Source organism: Oncorhynchus nerka, linkage group LG4 (genome assembly GCF_034236695.1).
Source record: "Oncorhynchus nerka isolate Pitt River linkage group LG4, Oner_Uvic_2.0, whole genome shotgun sequence".
Lineage (NCBI taxonomy): Eukaryota > Metazoa > Chordata > Actinopteri > Salmoniformes > Salmonidae > Oncorhynchus > Oncorhynchus nerka.
In genome coordinates this window covers 63,620,582-63,641,500 of record NC_088399.1, presented here as the reverse complement: position 1 = coordinate 63,641,500, position 20,919 = coordinate 63,620,582, and the positions used below count along the sequence as shown (strand labels likewise).

Below are 20,919 nucleotides of genomic sequence, written 5' to 3'. Positions count from 1 at the left end.
CCGCACCAGACCACACCGCAACTATCACCCACAGTCATATCTGTTGGTTTTCAATGTATTATGTTTGATAGATGCTACAGGTGGCCTATAACCAATCATAGAAACGTCATGACGTTGATAATATTACACATCGCTTCTTTCCCAGGGTCTTGCTGGAACGAGAGGACCAGAGGGACGACAGGGAGAGAAGGGAACTAAGGTACGAGTTCAAAGGTCATCGTTCAGTGTGTTGGCACTGGCAGTTAACCCTGTGGATCGTTATCTATCCTACTGAGTCACAGGCCATGCCAGACAGACCTGAAACCAAATGTACATAGCTCTCTCTGCTGTCAATAATTTTCCAAATATATTAATTTGCTCCGCTCACAACACACATTGGGGATTTGGAATATTGGAGTTTATTCATGTCTGATGGGTTTTTTCTCTCTCTTTTTTTCCAGGGAGATCCAGGTGCCAACGGACCTCCAGGAAAGACAGGCCCTGTCGGACCTCAGGGTCAACCAGGAAAACCAGGAACTGAGGGTCTGAGAGGACTCCCTGGATCAGTGGTGAGGGAGATGAGCCCACTCTTCCATGGACAGACTGGGCTATTCAGTCTGTGGTTCAGTCTACTGCTCTAGAGTCTGTCTGTCTGTCTGTCTCTGTTTGTCTGTCTGCCAGTCTGTCTGCCAGTCTGTCTACCAGTCTGTCTGCCAGTCTGTCTGCCAGACTGCTCTATAGGGCCTAATTTAGGCTCCTCGCTACTACCATGAGCTTAACCCCAGTGTAACGGAGCTGTTTGATGTGTTTGTCACTAACTTGCTTCTGATGATCTCTTCAAGGGCGAGCAGGGTTCTCCGGGCCTTTCCGGCCAGAAGGGACCTCCCGGACCGCTGGTGAGATAAGACACTGATATGTACATTAATATATCTATAATAGATTGTATCGTCCACACTGTGTTGATCTATTGGCATACAGGGCTATATTGATGCTTCAAGTGAATATACTCACATCCTTGCTCTGTAAAGCTGCAGTACCATCTCACTCTCTCTCTCTCTCTCTCTCTCTCTTCAAGGGACCGCCAGGTTTGCCAGGACTGCGCGGCGAGGGCGGTGACAAGGGAGAGAAGGGACACTCGGGTCTGATTGGTCTCATTGGGCCCACCGGAGAGCAGGGAGAGAAGGGAGACAGGGGACTGCCAGGGCCACAGGGGACACACGGATCCAAGGGAGAGACTGTGAGTGACACCTGTCTCTCCTTAGCTGACATTATAGAGCTTTGAAAGAAAGGTCGCTGGTTCGAATCCCGAGCCGACTAGGTCCAAAATCTGTCGATGTGGCCTTGAGCAAGGCACTTAACCCTAATTGCTCCTCTATGTCACTCTAAGAGTGTCTGCTAAATGACTCAAATGTAAAGATACCGTATATTTTCTCTAAGGATACGCACACACACACTGGAAATAATGTTATTCTGTCAGTATGTCACATCCCTATTGAACATGTCTGATCACGCTTTCCATAGCCGATGTGAGCAAGACCTTTAAACAGATCAACATTCACAAGGCCGCGGGGCCATACGGATTACCAGGGCTTGTACTCAGAGCACGCACGGACCAACTGTCAAGTCGCTTCACTGACATTTTCACCCTCTCCCTGACCGAGTCTGTAATACCCACGTTTCAAGCAGACCAACATAGTCCCTGCGCCCAAGAATGCGAAGGTGACCTGCCTAAATGACTACCGCCCCGTAGCACTCACATCCGTAGCCATGAAGTGCTTTGAAAGGCTGGTTATGGCTCACATCAACACCATCATCCCGGAAACCCTAGACTCCCTCCAATTCGCATACCGCCTCAACAGATCCACAGATGACGCAATCTCAATCGCACTCCACACTGCCCTTTCCCACCTGGATAAAAGGAACACCTATGTGAGAATGCTGCTCATTGACTACAGCTCAACGTTCAACACCATAGTACCCACAAAGCTCATCACTAAGGTAAGGACCCTGGGACTAAACACCTCCCTGTGTAACTGGATCCTGGACTTCCTGACGGGCCACCCACAAGTGGGGCGGCACACAATTGGGCCAGCGTCGTCCGGATTAGAGTTTGGCCGGGGTAGGCTGTCATTGTAAATAAGAATTTGTTCTTAACTGACTTGCCTAGTTAAATAACGGTTAAGTAAAATAAATAAATAAAAATGTGGTAAAGGTAGGCAACAACACATCTGCCACGCTGATTCTCAACACGGGGGCCCCTCAGGAGTGCGTGCTCAGTCCCCTCCTGTACTCCCTGTTCACCCACGACTGCGTGGCCAGGCAAGACTCCACCGCCATTAAGTTTGCTGATGATACAACAGTGGTAGGCCTGATCACCGACAATGATGAGACAGCCTATAGGGAGGAGGTCAGAGACTGCCAGGACAACAACCTCTCCCTCAATGTGAGCAAGACAAAGGAGATGATCTGGGACTACAGGAACAGGAGGGCCGAACAGGCCCCCATTAACATTGACAGGGCTGTAGTGGAGCGGGTCAAATGTTTAAAGTTCCTTGGTGTCCACATCATCAACAAACTATCATGGTCCAAACACACCAAGACAGTCGTGAAGAGGGCATGACAAAGCCTATTCCCCCTCAGGAGACTGAAAATATTTGACATGGGTCAATATGGCAAGCGGTACCAGAGCGCCAAGTCTAGGTCCAAAATGCTCCTTAACAGCTTCTACCCCCAAGCCATAAGACTTCTGAACAATGAATCAAACGGTCTATTTACATTGACCCCCCCCCCCCCCCCCCTGCTGCTACTCGCTGTTATTATCTATAACATAGTCCCTTTACCCCTACCTACATGTACAAATTACCTCGACTAACCAGTACCGCCACACATTGACTCGGTACCGGTACCCCCTGCATATAGTCTCCTTATTGTTATGTAATTATATTATGTTACTTGTTTTATTTTACTTTTAGTTTATTTAGTCAATATTTTCTTAGCTATATTTCTTGATCTGCATTGTTGGTTAAGGGCTTGTAAGTAAGAATTTCACAGTAAGGTTCGGCTCAATTGACAAACAAAATTGGATTTGATTTGTATTCTATGTCACCCTTCAACAACAGTTGAAGAATTTGTTGTGTGTTGACTGTGTTTTTAGGGTGTTTCTGGAGGCACTGGGCCCATCGGTCCTGGTGGCCCTGCTGGTATGCCCGTGAGTACAGGTTCTACATCCTGGTTCTTTCATCAGTATATCATGTAACATCCTCTATCAACACTGTGGTATTCTCAAAACAGAACCTGTAACATAGAAAGATGTCAGCATTTATGTATCCATGCCTTTTACACTTTACATAACTCTGTTATGTCACTGGTAGTTATATTCTCCTTTTTTCAATGGTTTTATAACAATGGTAATACTTATCTTCTATTGAATGATAATCATTCATTTCCTGTTCCTCTTCCACAGGGTCCCGAAGGTGTGAAGGGAGCTAAGGGTGCTACAGTGAGTAGAACCCCTTCCTCAAACACTCTTTGTAGTGTACTATCTGCTTCAATATTATAATGCGTATTGAGTCCCCATGTGCAGTGTATTGAGTTCCATGTGCAGTGTATTGAGTTCCATGTGCAGTGTATTGAGTCCCATGTGCCGCGTATTGAGTCCCCGTGTGCAGTGTATTGAGTCCCGTGTGCAGTGTATTGAGTCCCGTGTGCAGTGTATTGAGTCCCGTGTGCAGTGTATTGAGTCCCCGTGTGCAGTGTATTGAGTCCCCGTGTGCAGTGTATTGAGTCCCCGTGTGCAGTGTATTGAGTCCCATGTGCAGTGTATTGAGTCCCGTGTGTGGTGTATTGAGTTCCGTGTGCGGCGTATTGAGTTCCGTGTACGGCGTATTGAGTCCCGTGTGCGGCGTATTGAGTCCCGTGTGCGGTGTATTGAGTTCCGTGTGCAGTGTATTGAGTCCCGTGTGCAGTGTATTGAGTTCCGTGTGCGGTGTATTGAGTTCCGTGTGCGGTGTATTGAGTCCCGTGTGCAGTGTATTGAGTCCCCATGTGCAGTGTATTGAGTCCCCATGTGCAGTGTATTGAGTCCCCGTGTGCAGTGTATTGAGTCCCGTGTGCAGTGTATTGAGTCCCCATGTGCAGTGTATTGAGTCCCGTGTGCAGTGTATTGAGTCCCGTGTGCAGTGTATTGAGTCCCGTGTGCAGTGTATTGAGTCCCCATGTGCAGTGTATTGAGTCCCGTGTGCAGTGTGTTGAGTCCCGTGTGCAGTGTATTGAGTCCCGTGTGCAGTGTATTGAGTCCCGTGTGCAGTGTATTGAGTCCCGTGTGCAGTGTATTGAGTCCCGTGTGCAGTGTATTGAGTCCCCATGTGCAGTGTATTGAGTCCCGTGTGCAGTGTATTGAGTCCTGTGTGCAGTGTATTGAGTCCCCATGTGCAGTGCATTGAGTCCCGTGTGCAGTGTATTGAGTCCCGTGTGCAGTGTATTGAGTCCCCATGTGCAGTGTATTGAGTCCCCATGTGCAGTGTATTGAGTCCCCGTGTGCAGTGTATTGAGTCCCGTGTGCAGTGTATTGAGTCCCCATGTGCAGTGTATTGAGTCCCGTGTGCAGTGTATTGAGTCCCGTGTGCAGTGTATTGAGTCCCGTGTGCAGTGTATTGAGTCCCGTGTGCAGTGTATTGAGTCCTGTGTGCAGTGTATTGAGTCCTGTGTGCAGTGTATTGAGTCATGTGTGCAGCGTATTGAGTTCCGTGTGCAGTGTATTGTTTAATCTCTAATGCCTCCTGTCTCTGTGTTCCAGGGAGGAGCTGGTCCCAAGGGAGAGAAGGGTGTCTCAGGACCCCCCGGGTCTCCAGTGAGTACCCATCTTTTGCGTAATTGGTTTATTCCATGAAACCAATTAAATACTTGGATTTTACACCCATTTTTCAGTTTTGTCCAGTCTAGATCTATGTGCAGTTGCTTACATCATTTTAGAGCATAACATCTATCTGCATTCGGAAAGTATTCAGACCTCTTGACTTTTTCCACATTTTGTTACGTTACAGCATTCTTCTAAAATGTATTCAATTGTTTTTTTTCCCCTCATCAATTTACACACAATACACCATCATGACAAAATAAAATAAAATATATCACATTTACATAAGTATTCAGACCCTTTACTCAGTATTTTGTTGAAGCACCTTTGGCAGCGATTACAGCCTCGAGTCTTCTTGGGTATGATGCTACAAGCTTGGCACACCTGTATTTGGGGAGTTTCACCCATTCTTCTCCGCAGATCCCCTGGTCTTCCAGTCCCTGCCACTGAAAAACATCCCCACAGTATGATGCTGCCACCACCATGGTTCGCTGTGGGGATGGTGCCAGGTTTCCTCCAGACATGACGCTTGGCATTCAGGCCAAAGAGTTCAATCTTGGTTTCATCCGACCAGAGAATCTTGTTTCTCATGGTCTGAGAGTCCTTTAAGTGCCTTTTGGCAAACTCAAAACAGGTTGTCGTGTGCCTTTTACTGAGGAGTGACTTCCGTCTGGCCATTCTACCATAAAGGCCTGATTGGTTGAGTGCTGCAGAGATGGTTGTCCTTCTGGAAGGTTCTCCCATCTCTACAGAGGAACTCTGGAGCTCTGTCAGATTGACCATCGGGTTCTTGGTCACCTCCCTGACGAAGGCCCTTCTCCCCCGATTGCTCAGTTTGGCCGGGCTGCCAGTTCTGGGAAGAGTCTTGGTGGTTCAAAACCTCTTCCAATTAAGAATGATGGAGGCCACTGTGTTCTTGGGGAGCTTCAATGCTGCAGAAATGTTTTGGTACCCTTCCCCAGATCTGTGCCTCGACACAATCCTGTCTCGGAGCTCGACGGACAATTCTTTCGACCTCATGGCTTGGTATATGCCCTGACATGCACCTGAGCTCAATGTTGAGTCTCATAGCAAAGGGCCTGAATACTTATGCAAATAAGGTATTTCTGTTTTTATTTTTATTTTTTATACATTTACAAACATTTCTACAAACCTGTTTCTAATTTGTCAATGTGGGTAATTGTGTGTAGATTGATGGGGGGGGAATGATTTAAGCCATTTTAGAACAAGGCTGTAACGCAACAAAATGTGTAAAAAGTCAAGGGATCTGAATACTTTCTGAATGCACTGTACGTGTATTCAAAGTTTTCAGTTCAAACATAAATAAGTTCATTGTTTCATAAACCTATAAATCTCATTAATCATTATCAACCAATAATAATCTTTCTCTGTGATCCTCCTCCAATCAGGGTCCTCCAGGCGAAGTCATCCAGCCGATGCCCATCCAAATCTCCAAGAAGTCCAAGCGCTCCATCGACGCCAGCCGGATGCTGTCTGAGACAGACGCAGAGTCGGCTGCAGCCGACGCCACCGGCACAGAGTTCCTGACAGGCAGTGAGGGTATGGAGGAGATCTTCGGCTCACTGAACTCGCTGCGACAGGAGATTGAGACCATGCGCTTCCCTCTGGGCACCAAGGACAGCCCCGCACGCACCTGCCAGGACCTCAAACTCAGCCAGCCAGAGCTCAAGGACGGTATGACGCTTTCAGGCGTAAAACTATTCACAAAAAATGTGTAAATTCTGACTTTATACGGGGATTTCTTTTAGAGACAGAGGAACTCTTACAAAGACATTTATGAGGTTTACTTTTAACTAAAGTCTACGGGCCCGGGCTGGGTTTCTACTAAGCTAATATACACAATTGTTTTAAAATCTATCTGCAATATTAAAGCTCATCACCCCCTAAAAAAAAAAAGCATTTCAATTTCTTGGTGTTTAAATCGTGCCTTATCTCTCTGCGCCCCCCTGTAGGAGAGTACTGGATCGACCCCAACCAGGGTTGCTCTCGCGACTCTCTCAAGGTGTTCTGCAACTTCACCGCTGGTGGGGAGACGTGTCTGTACCCCAGCAAGAGCGTGGACACGGTGAGAAGAGAGACTGAGCTCATCAGTCAATAATGTACACACTAACTCTACCCTGAAGGAGCTGTGTTTAAACATCTACACATCTCATTGTCTCTATTTCTCTCCTAGGTAAAGCTCAACTCTTGGACCACGGAGAAACCGGGCTCCTGGTACAGTGAGTTTGCAACTGGCAGCAAGGTTAGTATGGGTTTATCACACCACCATGCAGAATCCCAGGGGGACATTCATTATGGTCCATATGTGTGCAATGTTTGACCTGGTTATCAACAAATGCGTGAAGATAAAGGTCAATCAGAAAAATGATCAATGCATTATCATAACGCTCCGTCGATAAGGAAAGTGTTTATTATAATGTCAGGTGGACATATCCAACTCTCTGCTTATAATAGAGTTCACTTCTACCAGCTTCGTCAGAGTTTATATCTCATGGGATATCTTCCCCCCAGCTTTCGTACGTGGACTCGAGTGGCGAGCCGATCGGCGTGGTCCAGTTGGGCTTCCTGCGGTTGCTGAGTGTCCAGGCCCGCCAGAATTTCACCTATCACTGCCACCGCTCCGTGGCCTGGGCCGACCGCACTGCTAATAACGGCCACAAGAGGGCGCTGCACTTCCAGGGCGCCAACGATGAGGACCTCAGCTACGAGACCAGCCCATACATCAAGGCCCTGGTCGACGGCTGCTCTGTGAGTCTTATTGAATTGGTTTATTTAAACAGCGTGGTCCACTCAGTAACAATTGGCAGTGTTTTTCAGGGAGTCATGGGAACCAAAAGTAATCTCTCTAGCTTTTACTCACCTCTCTGTGCACGGACATTCAAGTTATGGATGTGTACCTCGAGTATCTAAAAAAAACAAATAAGAAACCTGAGATTTTATAGGGTGTCTGGGGGTATACCCCCCCTTATTTTTATTTTTTAAATGAACATTTGTCAGAATTCTCTAAATGTTGCTCTATTTTCAATCTGATGTAGGCTAATTTAATATTTTTCATCAGCAGTCAATAAGAACAAATGCCCATACAAAAAGTATTACAATGGAACTGCATTTTTTCCATTACACACAATAAAAGTGAAGTATCAAATCCTAGGCAAATACCCTTGCCTCAGATGTAGTGATCTCACCGGTCTCTCTGTTTCTGTCTGTCTGCAGTATCGTAAGGGCTTCGACAGGACAGTGGTGGAGGTGAACACGCCCCAGGTGGAGCAGCTTCCTCTGCGGGACCTCAAGATCACAGACTTTGGGGAAAGCAACCAGAAATTTGGCTTTGAAGTGGGACCTGTCTGTTTCCTGGGCTAACACACCGTACAGAGAAATGAGAAACACATATAGAATATACACTTACAATGATGCACACACACACACACTCTGTCACACACACACTCATGCACTTAACACAAACATTGACACATTTGCATAGACATGGCAATATACAGTACATGCCCAGTAATTTGTACATTTATTTCAGGATATCAAACACATACACACACACACACACTGTTGTGAAACGGACATGCACTCACTCAAGTGTATGCCCAGGGGAAAACATCTCCCAAATAGAAATGGACGACAAGAGAAAAGTAGAACGCAAACATTCTCGCGAAGAGGAGACCAAAGATCGATTGCAAGAATGAGAGATGGCGTTCAGACCGTCAACAGAATAAAACAGTGTTCTTTTCCAACGAACAGCTGGGTCAAAGACCCGTCTCCTCCTTCCGTACACGCCAGAGCCCCCTGTCGCGGAGCCCCCCCCCCCCCCCTCTCACTCCTCTCTCCTTCCCGCTGTCTCTGTACCGAGTTGTCTCAGCCACTCTACCTCTCTGCTTCGCCCTCACCACACACTTGTACCTCTCCTGCATCCAAGCCCCACCCCATCCTACGTCTCATTTTCCGCCTCGCCACATTAAGGGGAAACCAACGAAGGAACGGGAGTTCCACGAAGGCCTGACGGTTCAGAGACGACCAGGAAAGTCTACTGTACGTCCATGTTGTCTAGCTAAGTGAATTTTCTCCATCATCTCCACCAGTGAATTCTATACCAAACAAACCAACTATACCAGCCTAACATCAGTTACACTAAAGCAGGTCAAATATAATGCAGGCGGATGAGTCGAAACTTTACGGTGCTTTGTGGAGATGGAGCGGAAGCAGATCTGTGACATCTCTAGCTTTACCGCGGCTCTAACCTTAAGGTGTGACTATGAACAGCCTTTTACTCAATACTGTAGTAATATAGTCCTAACAGCAACGTACTGTCTCTGAACTGCATGGCTGTTTATTTTTGGGCCAATAATGTTGCATGCAATGGGACGGAAGGGTGTCTATGCCTTCTCCAAGGCCCAATGAATCAAAAGCCATGAACCTTGTAAATTGTACTGAACGTGATGTGTGGAACATTTATTTGTAATCAATGTTACAACTGTCACAGACAGTCCAGAACTGTAGTTCCTAGACAAGCGAATGGGCCAGAATGTCATCAAACCAGTCTAGTACTTACAGGTCTGGAATTTCATTGCTGTTTCATGTAGAACACAGGGTTACATTACAGGATGTGTGACATTCCGTCTCTTTTCAAGCAGGGAAGGTATCAGGGTTAAATATGTATATGAGCTGAATAGATGACGACCAAACGTTCTCTCTTACAGCGGTGAATAAATGCTTGCTTTCAAAAAACTGTGGCACGGTGCTAATTATACCAAAGCGTTAATATATTCAGCGTGAATAATTCAAGTTTGTCTCCATCACAGCCGCACGATGTCGTCACCAGTTCTCCTACTGGAAATGTGCAATCGAATCCATTTGTACAGACATAGTGATATTCTATTGTATTTATTGAAAACAAAACAGGGTGCTTCAAACAACGACAAACCAAATATGAGAGTCGAATGTGGTATTTCATTTTGTATTTATTTCCTGTAGTTCTCACTTGGCGGTCTTAAAACAATTAAATACATATTAAACTAACACTAAACCGAGTTATCTGTACACACCCCCCTTTGGTCTATGAATGTCAACTGTTCTGGTGGTGGTGGGGGGGGCACGTGGCCATATCTCATTGTAACCGTTTAGCATTCATCGACTGTACTGTGCTGTTATGATTGCTTCTACTGTAATGATTAAATGGTGACTCTCCATTGCGGGTTGCTACTGCTTGGCTGAGCTGTGCTGCAGGAGTATGGCGAGGGCGACAGACACCAGGATTCTACGGTTGTGAGAATACAGCGGGCAGGGGACAGCTAGCGGGAGGGATGGAAGATTCTAGCAACCACGTGGGCAAATATTACAAAGATTTTGTTTCGAAGTGATGTACTGTGGCTATGGGGTTGTATATCATTATGGGTATTTTGGTTTGTGTGTTTTGGTTCGTTTTTCTTTTGACATTGCAGAGAAGGGGGGGATTCGCGAGAGAAAATTACATTGATTGTTTTTTGTTGTTGTTAAAGACAAACAAATATTTCAACAAAATATGGTGCTGAAAAGACAAAAAGTATTATTTTATAATGTAAGTAATTTTAAATGTTTTGTTTCTGTAATATATCATCTTTTTAAAAATAGCTTCTTGACTCCCTTGTGTTTTTTTCCTCGTCCCTCCGTTTCATCCTCTCTCAACTGGCTGGTGTTGCATGTTACCCAGAGCTACACAATAACTAGTCATTATTTTATTTCTCTCTTCATTCTGCATACAGCAGCTCAGACAGCTGAATATAACCACATCACTCACAATCTCCAGTGAACTGACCACCAGAATCAGTCAGATCCCAACCGTATTTCCACTATATCACCTCACCAGCCCCCCCCAAAAAAGAACTTCTAGTGTTTACACCTGTTTGGTTCTGATCTATGGCTGGCACCCTCTCTTTTCCCCTCTACTGTCCAGTGCTCAGTGTTGTTTTCCTTCTCTGTTTACTGTTAGTTTTTGTTTTGCTTTAGTTTCACTGTTTCATTGTTCTTGGCTTGTTGTTTTCTGTTCAACGTCTCCAATTAAACCACATGCCAACGCATTTTCTCTGTGTTCACGCTGTATTCGTGTGTCTTTGTATGTGTGGCGTCGGTCTTTCCTGTTTTCAAACATCTAAATCCAACCGTGTTAGTAATGACTGGTATAAGTTTCACTCGCAAAATTATAGTAACCGCACATAAATGTAGAGGTTTAAGAGACGTAACTCGGTTAAATTGGGAGAGCACTCAACTCTGTCTCGTGAACTCTCGCCACAACAAAAGTTACACAGGTTTCAATTTATTGCACAATCACATTTACACTAAGATATTGACTAGATGTACAAAACAAGATTGATCCCCAATCGGTTGTATTATCACACGCGAAGGCACAGTGTGAACGTTGAATACATATACAATTACTGGACCTAGATGGGATCTTCATGAGGATGATGGAAAGTTGTCTCAGCCAATGAAAAGGCCTCTGAAGATGAGAAGAAGAAGGGGGGAGAAAATGTGTTAACAGGACAGCGGCGGGTGACTTAAAAGGCATTTCCTGTTAAACATGAACCATTATAATGTATTGCAGGAGGGTCCATTACCTGCTACTTCAACACTGGTTCCAGTGATGTAGCCAGAGTCCTCTACTGGGAATGTGTGTTAGGATCCATCAGCTTCCTCTCTACACAGAGAGGGAGAAGGGTTAGGTCTTACAGCTTGACTATAGAAAGGTACAGAGTTCGGCATTTGTGGTGTGATCTGTAGCATAGAGGGTTGTGTATACGGTATTCCTACCTGCAGGCTCTCCCATCCTCCCCAGGGGCACCATGGACATAAGCTGCAGACACAAAACAAAACACAGCAAGTTAAATACACACTTCTATACAACAACAAAAAACAGTTCAGGGGGTTACTTTCTATATCTGATATAAAAAGGAGAACTCAGTCGTAGCTGACTGATTCATTTCTCAGGCACTTGATCAGTCATGGGTGTGGTTATGAACCCTGGTAAACAGTTACACCGGCTCCCAAATCTGGAGAAAGAGAGAAGTTATAGATCATACCCACCCTGGACCCGGTTCCCCAAACACATCCCATACTTCAATCAACCCTGGACCCGGTTCCCCAAACACATCCCATACTTCTATCCAACCTGGGCCCATTTCCCCAAACACATCCCATACTTCAATCCACCCTGGGCCCGTCTCCCCAAACACATCCCATACTTCAATCCACCCTGGGCCCGTCTCCCCAAACACATCCCATACTTCTATCCACCCTGGACCCGGTTCCCCAAACACATCCCATACTTCAATCCACCCTGGGCCCGTCTCCCCAAACACATCCCATACTTCTATCCACCCTGGACCCGGTTCCCCAAACACATCCCATACTTCAATCCACCCTGGGCCCGTCTCCCCAAACACATCCCATACTTCTATCCACCCTGGGCCCGTCTCCCCAAACACATCCCATACTTCTATCCACCCTGGACCCGGTTCCCCAAACACATCCCATACTTCTATCCACCCTGGGCCCGTCTCCCCAAACACATCCCATACTTCAATCCACCCTGGGCCCGTCTCCCCAAACACATCCCATACTTCAATCCACCCTGGGCCCGTCTCCCCAAACACATCCCATACTTCTATCCACCCTGGGCCCGTCTCCCCAAACACATCCCATACTTCAATCCACGCTGGGCCCGTCTCCCCAAACACATCCCATACTTCTATCCAACCTGGGCCCATTTCCCCAAACACATCCCATACTTCAATCCACCCTGGGCCCATCTCCCCAAACACATCCCATACTTCAATCCACCCTGGGCCCGTCTCCCCAAACACATCCCATACTTCAATCCACCCTGGGCCCGTCTCCCCAAACACATCCCATACTTCTATCCAACCTGGGCCCATTTCCCCAAACACATCCCATACTTCAATCCACCCTGGGCCCATCTCCCCAAACACATCCCATACTTCAATCCACCCTGGGCCCGTCTCCCCAAACACATCCCATACTTCAATCCACCCTGGACCCGGTTCCCCAAACACATCCCATACTTCAATCCACCCTGGGCCCGTCTCCCCAAACACATCCCATACTTCTATCCAACCTGGGCCCATTTCCCCAAACACATCCCATACTTCAATCCACCCTGGGCCCATCTCCCCAAACACATCCCATACTTCAATCCACCCTGGGCCCGTCTCCCCAAACACATCCCATACTTCAATCCACCCTGGATCCGGTTCCCCAAACACATCCCATACTTCTATCCAACCTGGGCCCATTTCCCCAAACACATCCCATACTTCAATCCACCCTGGGCCCATCTCCCCAAACACATCCCATACTTCAATCCACCCTGGACCCGGTTCCCCAAACACATCCCATACTTCAATCCACCCTGGATACGGTTCCCCAAACACATCCCATACTTCTATCCAACCTGGGCCCATTTCCCCAAACACATCCCATACTTCTATCCAACCTGGGCCCATTTCCCCAAACACATCCCATACTTCAATCCACCCTGGATCCGGTTCCCCAAACACATCCCATACTTCAATCCACCCTGGATCCGGTTCCCCAAACACATCCCATACTTCTATCCAACCTGGGCCCATTTCCCCAAACACATCCCATACTTCTATCCAACCTGGGCCCGTCTCCCCAAACACATCCCATACTTCTATCCAACCTGGGCCCATTTCCCCAAACACATCCCATACTTCAATCCACCCTGGGCCCATCTCCCCAAACACACCCCATACTTCAATCCACCCTGGGCCCGTCTCCCCAAACACATCCCATACTTCAATCCACCCTGGATCCGGTTCCCCAAACACATCCCATACTTCTATCCACCCTGGGCCCATCTCCCCAAACACATCCCATACTTCAATCCACCCTGGACCCGGTTCCCCAAACACATCCCATACTTCAATCCACCCTGGACCCGGTTCCCCAAACACATCCCATACTTCAATCCACCCTGGACCCGGTTCCCCAAACACACCTTAAAGACTAAGTTCATTAGAACCCTCATAGGAGCATCGTTAAATCTCCGAGCTGTTTCCCAAAACAATCGTCACTGAAGTTGCCCTCTAAAACACTTGTTATCTACCGACTGCCTCAGAACACTCATAGAACAGAGCAGTGGTTGTTGGATGCTTTCTTTGCCCCCTTGAATGGAGAAAGCTGATCCGAGAGCAGCGCTGCCTTTCTTCCATCCTATCAGATGGACACATGCTCCAACAAAGTACTTAGCAAACTTTATTTCTGCCTGGTGTTTCATCGCTATCGGGAACCCAGGCTCTGCTCACTCCAGAATGTTTATAGCCTATTTAGCTTCTCTCTGTTGGTGAATGGGTCAATTTTGGGGTGTTGAAATCAAATGCAGGGTTGTGTTCAGTAGGCACAACACAGAAGAAAACTGCCCAAAAAGGGTAAGTAGCATCTCAAATTAATATGAAAATGCACATTTTTGTTTCTGTTTCAAAACATTTTGTTACGGTTTCCCCTAATGAACACAACCAAGGTTTGCCTCACCTGCTCAGCTAGTTGGCTGCAGTTCTGGTCAGGCCCTCCACAACTGCTTTGGTAGCCTGTATAGAACAGGCGAGTAGTTCGCCTGTTCAATATTGCCCACCTGGTAACAGGCAGAAACACAAAGAGACAATTAAAGAATGTCAGGAATGAATGTAAGTCTGTTGAAAACTAATGGCCTATGACTGGAGGGCCAATAGTTAAAATGTCAGACTTACCCACAATGCTGCCCACAGCAATGATGGAGCGTTTAGGAGCTCCACTGGCAACCAGAGCCTTTCCAACAGCCTTAGTCAGGAGAAATGTAGCCTGGGAGATGGGGGGAAAGATAGAAGGATTTGTAGAATACGAGGGTAAGAAAAACTATTTTAACTCTCCGATTTCAGGTGTATCAACATAAGTGTCACTGAACCTAAAGAGAGTATTTCTGTCTAAAATAAATACCATTTGTGAGGAAAAACTCATTCTGATTGGCTGGGCCTGGCTCCCCAGTGGGTGTGCCTATGCCCTCCCAGGCCCATCCATGGCCGCACCCCTGCCCAGTCAATCATGTGAAATCCATAGATTAGGGCCTAATGAATTTATTTCAATTGACTGATTTCCTTCTATGAAATGGAACTCTTTGAAATGATTGCATGTTGTGTTTATATTTTTGTTCGGTATCAATAGATTCTGGTCAGGACAATAAGAACAAAGGGTCATACCTTTAGATGACTTGAGTAACCTTGTCAAAGTCCTCGTCCTCCATTTTCAGGGAGAAATCATCCTGAGTGACACCTGCAGCGTTCACACATACTGAGGGAGGCTGAAAGTACTGACACTGCATTCATTTACATTTACATTTAAGTCATTTAGCAGACGCTCTTATCCAGAGCGACTTACAAATTGGTGCGTTCACCTTAAGACATCCAGTGGAACAGCCACTTTACAATAGTGCATCTAAATCTTTTAAGGGGGGGGGAGGTGAGAAGGATTACTTTATCCTATCCTAGGTATTCCTGAAAGAGGTGGGGTTTCAGGTGTCTCCGGAAGGTGGTGATGGCATTCAGATTCCTTATGGCATTCAGTGACTCACTCACACAAAATGCCTCTTCCGATTTAGGCAATTTCTAACTTCTCGATCGTGTTGCTAAAGAACTGAGTGAAGTGCTTCAGGTCAAGTATCCAAAAACATTACATGACTGACTCATTGTCCCAGTAGGAGACGCCAGCATAGGGTTTAGGATAAGGACTCTAAATTACACTAGTACACACACTGAATTAGTCTGTGTCTGCACATACGTTAATCGCATGTATTCTTGTGAGTAGCTTCTCTATTTATTTTTTTATTTTACCTTTATTTAACCAGGCAAGTCAGTTAAGAACAAATTCTTATTTTCAATGACGGCCTAGGAACAGTGGGTTAACTGCCTGTTCAGGGGCAGAACGACAGATTTGTACCTTGTCAGCTCGGGGGTTTGAACTTGCAACCTTGCGGTTACTAGTCCAACGCTCTAACCACTAGCGACATCCACAGCAGTAGTGATGTGGTCCTGCCCTTTGTGGCCATGGTTCAGGATGCCCAGGGCTGATTGGCTGACTTCTCTCTGATGTCTGCGACCACCACTGTGGCACCCTCAGAGGTCAATTGCTGGCATATAGCTTAGCCAATCCCACTGCCCCCTCCTGGAGACAACGAGTAGTGCAAACACGTAGGAGGCAATCTGCTGCAGCTCACTGCAGGCAAAGAGGGCTCTATTGGAAAATCTGTAAATTCTATAACAACGGGACTGATGCATTCTTTCTAGCTTGCTTCATGTCACCTGAGTGAAGGTTCTTGTAGGGTAAAATTGTTGTCTTCACCTTTGACCCAATGAGAGGGACACAGCTGTCTCATCTGGTAAAGGTGAAGACAACTGCATTTCTTGTCCACTGAAAATTGCCTACTATAAAGAAAACGAGTGTGTATGTTAAAGTTAACTTAAACGGGATATTGTCATTAAGGTTTCATTAGCCGTCTAAATCTGTTTCCTATGTTGCTCTTGAATTACCACGTGACAAAAAAAACATTTTCAAAGCAAACATGTTCACAAATGTCTGCAAGACGATACACTAACAGTGATGTCGCATAGTTGAAACAATGTTATAATGTTGCAATGTTACAAAGAACGTTCGCTACATTCTTGCACTGCAGCGAAATAAAACGATTGATGCCCAACAACTAACGTTATCCCAAGGTTTAGCTACAACAACCACAAGATAGTGCGCCTAGATAAGCACATCTACCCTACAGAGAATTGCAGTTATATTTACCTACTTTACATATGTATTAAGTTGCATATAAAGGCCGACGAGGCGTGAAAGGCGACACTAACCCGTGATATCTGTCAACCTTGATATGAGCCGTGTTGTGGCCGGCATGAAGATTGAGTCGTTCTCTCTTGATCCAGGAGAGGGAGCCACAGGACAGGTTTTGTTCGCGATCGTTTCTGTGACTCCTCTTCTTCTTCTGTTGGTTTTATGGCGAACTACAACCGAAAAAGGTCTATTTTTTTCCGCCACCAACTGGATGGGTTGAAAAACAAGGTAAACTGAAAACCCATACGTGATACGGAAAACTAACGTAATCCACCCAAATAAAAATAGTACACTGACAAATCCAAACCAAATCTCCATATCTCCCTTCTCAGGCTCTAGGGCCTCAGAGGGTGGTACTGCTTGGGACAATACTCCATACAACTCCTCCACCGAGAAATCATTCAGTGCCAGGAACCGCTCTGCCACATCCACAATGATACATACATTTTCCTGGACATCCTCTCCACCTTGGCAGTTTCAATAATCACCTTCTTAACCTTTAAAATATCAGGGTCCTGCTGGTGAAAGGAAACCCCTGCAGCCTGCAGTGAAAGGCCTATGCACAACCATATTACTCTTCAAGTGCACCATTCAAACCCTCAACCCTTTTAACAGCTGCTGCGTATGAAATGCTCTGGACAAGCACCGACTTTCACCACCTCATTCTCTTTCACCCTTGTCGGTCATTCCAAAGACGTGGCTTCATGGTTCCCACCACAATTGCAACATGTCACATTTTCATCCCTTTTAAAACACATGACATGATATTTTCCACAACTTGGACATCTTGTCTCCTCCGTTCTGCAAACACTTGAAACATGCCCAAAAGATTCACAGTGGTCACACTGCATTGGTCTTGGGATAAATGCTCTGACTCTGTAGTTTAAATATCCTAACTGTACTTGAGTGTCAAAAAACACAAGAACAGATACTCTTCACTTTTTAATCCTTCACCACACGATTCATCCGACGTGCATATATACCTCCTGGAATATCTTTCAACACCGACTTCCCACGAGCCGCCAGATATTACCCCACTGAGGGGTGCCCTGTACCGTAGAGGCACACACGAAACGTCAAACTTCTCAAATCGGGTGAGATGCAACACACGTTCTTTCGGAAGTACAACAATTCGAAACAATCCCGCTTCTCTCGTGATCCTGACAACCTTCACTTTACCCAGCAATCCCTCCACCAGTTTGGATATCTCAAATGGATCCCTTATGAAAAGAGATTGCAGTCAGAGTGCAGTATAACTGCAGTACAATGCAGTATAACCAGTATGCAGTAAATCCTGCATCCAATATAACACCGTTTTTTTTTTAGGTCAGAAATGTTGCCGTGTAAATGCAGTTATTCTGCAATTACTGCGTCCAAAATACCACAGTTGACTGCAGTTACTGCACTTTTACTGCAGTTTCAAAAACTGCAATCTTATTTTATAAGGGATTCTTCAAGATTGGTAATCCGATCCTACAAGACACGTTGGGACATTCTCAGCACTGTACACTACTTTGCTCCGTTTTCCATATATATTTTTTACAATATTCCAATTCTCCTTGATTCTACCGCCATTAGATTCACAATCCACATCAGCTTCCGCCATATTTCCTCTCATCTCTGTGACTAGTCAGTTTGTAGTATGTATGAGTCCTCATATTGTAGTGCTAAACAAGGGAAATTAGTTTCCTCTGATGCGTTCAGCCATTCTTATCGGGAAAGAATGGGTTTAGGAGAACAAAGGCTTAGGATATATTATACATAGAAGTTCTATGAGATAATATCGGTCACTGTTAACGTTACCTTTCATGTGCTGGTTTTGATGACATAAATGCTTCAAAAACACAAAAAAGTGACGTTAGCTGATGAAGATGATCTCATTGAATAAAACATATGAGGTCTCCTAAGCCTGTCTTTGCCACAGACCTTATTTATCGGGAGTTTATCCCAAAATCTTCCAAAAACCCCATTCATATCCCCTTAGACTTTGGCCAACCAGCCATGGCGGAGTTAGAGCCTACAAAAATACACCATTACTATTGCTCTTTATACTTTAATTGCGGTTCGCAGGCATAATGCAGATGGTACGCAAATATTTTCCGATTTTTAATGCGAATATGTGAACAACTATTGTTATTGTCTGAATTGTTCTTCATTTTTTTCTTGACATGTTCAAATAACTCAAGCGTAGATTGTGTACTAAATTAGAGAAAAAAAGTTACCAGAAACAAGAGGCCATGAGTAACTTGGTCAAAAAAATGGCACCAAATAGCCTATAGGGGTTTCTGTTATAAGCGGTCTCACTTAAACCCTCATATCCGTTGCCCCATTTGACATAGAGACTTGACACTTTGTATGTAGGTGTCTTTCTTTATGCTAAACACATTTGCCCTGAGGATCCACCCAGATTGTCCTCCATCTTGGACATTTTGGAAAACCAAATAACACCATATATTTACGGTAATATGCTCAAATAATAACCAATATCCTCTAACTCCTGTACCCCTTTAAAAGACAGAGTAAGCTACACCTCAACCTCAGCACAATGCTCTGTCATGACCACCTACACGCTCTAATATCCTAAGTAGACTGGGCATGACATTTGAGCAACCTGCTGAGGTCGCGGTGTTGCTTTCTGCCTTTCAGACGGGTACATAGTGGTACATGTTGGAGGATTGTGAATACATTGACCTCTCTGTCTGATCTGTTCAACCTGGGCAAATATGTGGGGAAATATGGGATATAACATGCAGAGTGGTTCAATGAAATAACATGTTTATTTACCATTCACTCGTCACTCATAGAAGTGGACTAGGTGAGTGCTAGAGTTGGCAGACGATGCTGTGTGTGTTCCAAGGACATTGGAAATCAAACAGATTAGGGAAAAAAGGGTTTATTTGAAAGTCCTCTAATGAACACCGTTTTCTCCACAGTTCTACACTTCCCTTTCCTCCCTACGTCCCAGAGGCTTCTCAGATCTCACGTCAGACCTGGCCAGCTGGCAAATCCTACTTTGTGCTGCTTTATGAAAGTTACTGCCCACATTTACTATAGTCCATTTGCTCAAAACGGAGTCTCCAACATGTTGCCTTATTAAAATTGCCAGAATACACAAAATTATCAAAAGTATGTGGACACCTGCTCGTCAAACATATTCCAAAATCATGGGCAGCCTCCACTCTTCTGGGAAGGCTTTCCACTAGAAGTTGGAACATTGCTGCAGAGACTTGCTTCCATTCAGCCACAAGAGCATTAGTGAGGTTGGGCACTAATATTGGGCGATTAGGCCTGGCTCGCAGTCGACGTTCCAATTCATCCCAAAAATGTGGGTTGAGGTCAGGGCTCTGTGCAGGCCAGTCAAGTTCTTCCACACCGATATTGAAACCATTTCTGTATGGACCTCTTTTGGTGCACGGGGGCATTGTCATGCTGAAACAGGTCAGGGCCTTCCTCAAACTGTTGCCACAAAGTTGGGAGCACAGAATCGTCTAATGTCATTGTATGCTGTTGGGTTAAGATTTCCCTTCACTGGAACTAAGGGGCCTAGCCCGAACCATGAAAACAGCCCCAGACCATTATTCCTCCTCCACAAAACTTTACAGTTGGTACTATGCATTGGGGCGGGTAGAGTTCTCCTGGCATCCACCAAACCCAGATTCGTCCGTCAGACTGCCAGATGGTTAAGCGTGATTCATCACTCCATAGAACGTTTCCACTGCTCCAGAGTCCAATGGCAGAGAGCTTTACACCACACGAGCCGATGCTTGGCATTGCACATGGTGATCTTAGGCTTGTGTGCAGCTGCACGACCATGGAAACCCATTTCATGAAGGTCCCGACGAACAGTTAGGAACTCAGTAGTGAGTGTTGCAATCAAGAAGATTATTACACGCTAGGTGCTTCAGGAGTCGGTGGTCCCGTTCTGGGAGCTTGTGTGGCCTACCACTTCGCGGCTAAGCCGTTGTTGCTCCTAGACGTTCCCACTATACAATAACAGTTGACCAGGACCGCTCTAGCAGGGCATACATTTTACAAACCGACTTGTTGGAAAGGATGGCATCCTATGATGGTGCCACGTTGAAAGTCACTGAGCTCTTCAGTACAGGCCATTTCTACTGCCAATGTTGGTCTATGGAGAATGCATGGTTTTAGACACCTGTTGTAGCTGAATCCAC

At 45.7% G+C, this 20,919-nt stretch overlaps 1 protein-coding gene and 1 long non-coding RNA gene across 5 annotated transcripts in view; one reads left to right on the top strand and one right to left on the bottom strand.

Annotated features, from left to right (window-relative positions):
* The window catches only part of LOC115128389 (collagen alpha-2(XI) chain-like), a 46,059-nt gene extending 35,131 nt beyond the window's left edge, over positions 1–10,928 (top strand). For 3 of the 4 annotated variants that reach the window (XM_029658203.2, XM_029658204.2, XM_029658205.2), the window contains 12 exons: positions 146–199; positions 441–548; positions 822–875; positions 1,055–1,216; positions 3,134–3,187; positions 3,443–3,478; positions 4,775–4,828; positions 6,244–6,529; positions 6,808–6,920; positions 7,029–7,097; positions 7,367–7,603; positions 8,069–10,928. In XM_029658203.2, coding sequence (XP_029514063.1) covers positions 146–199; positions 441–548; positions 822–875; positions 1,055–1,216; positions 3,134–3,187; positions 3,443–3,478; positions 4,775–4,828; positions 6,244–6,529; positions 6,808–6,920; positions 7,029–7,097; positions 7,367–7,603; positions 8,069–8,215 — 1,374 coding nt within the window. In that variant the 3' untranslated portion in view covers positions 8,216–10,928. The remainder of the gene's footprint in view (positions 1–145; positions 200–440; positions 549–821; positions 876–1,054; positions 1,217–3,133; positions 3,188–3,442; positions 3,479–4,774; positions 4,829–6,243; positions 6,530–6,807; positions 6,921–7,028; positions 7,098–7,366; positions 7,604–8,068) is intronic. The other variant, XM_065017741.1, reaches the window with a different exon arrangement.
* LOC115128390 (uncharacterized) lies at positions 9,207–17,207 on the bottom strand. Its single transcript, XR_003863508.2, has 7 exons — positions 16,762–17,207; positions 15,112–15,184; positions 14,626–14,716; positions 14,411–14,510; positions 11,648–11,690; positions 11,455–11,534; positions 9,207–11,336 (listed from the first exon to the last, which is right to left on the bottom strand). It is a non-coding gene; the product is annotated as an uncharacterized LOC115128390 (long non-coding RNA).
* Positions 17,208–20,919: the final 3,712 nt, after the last annotated feature.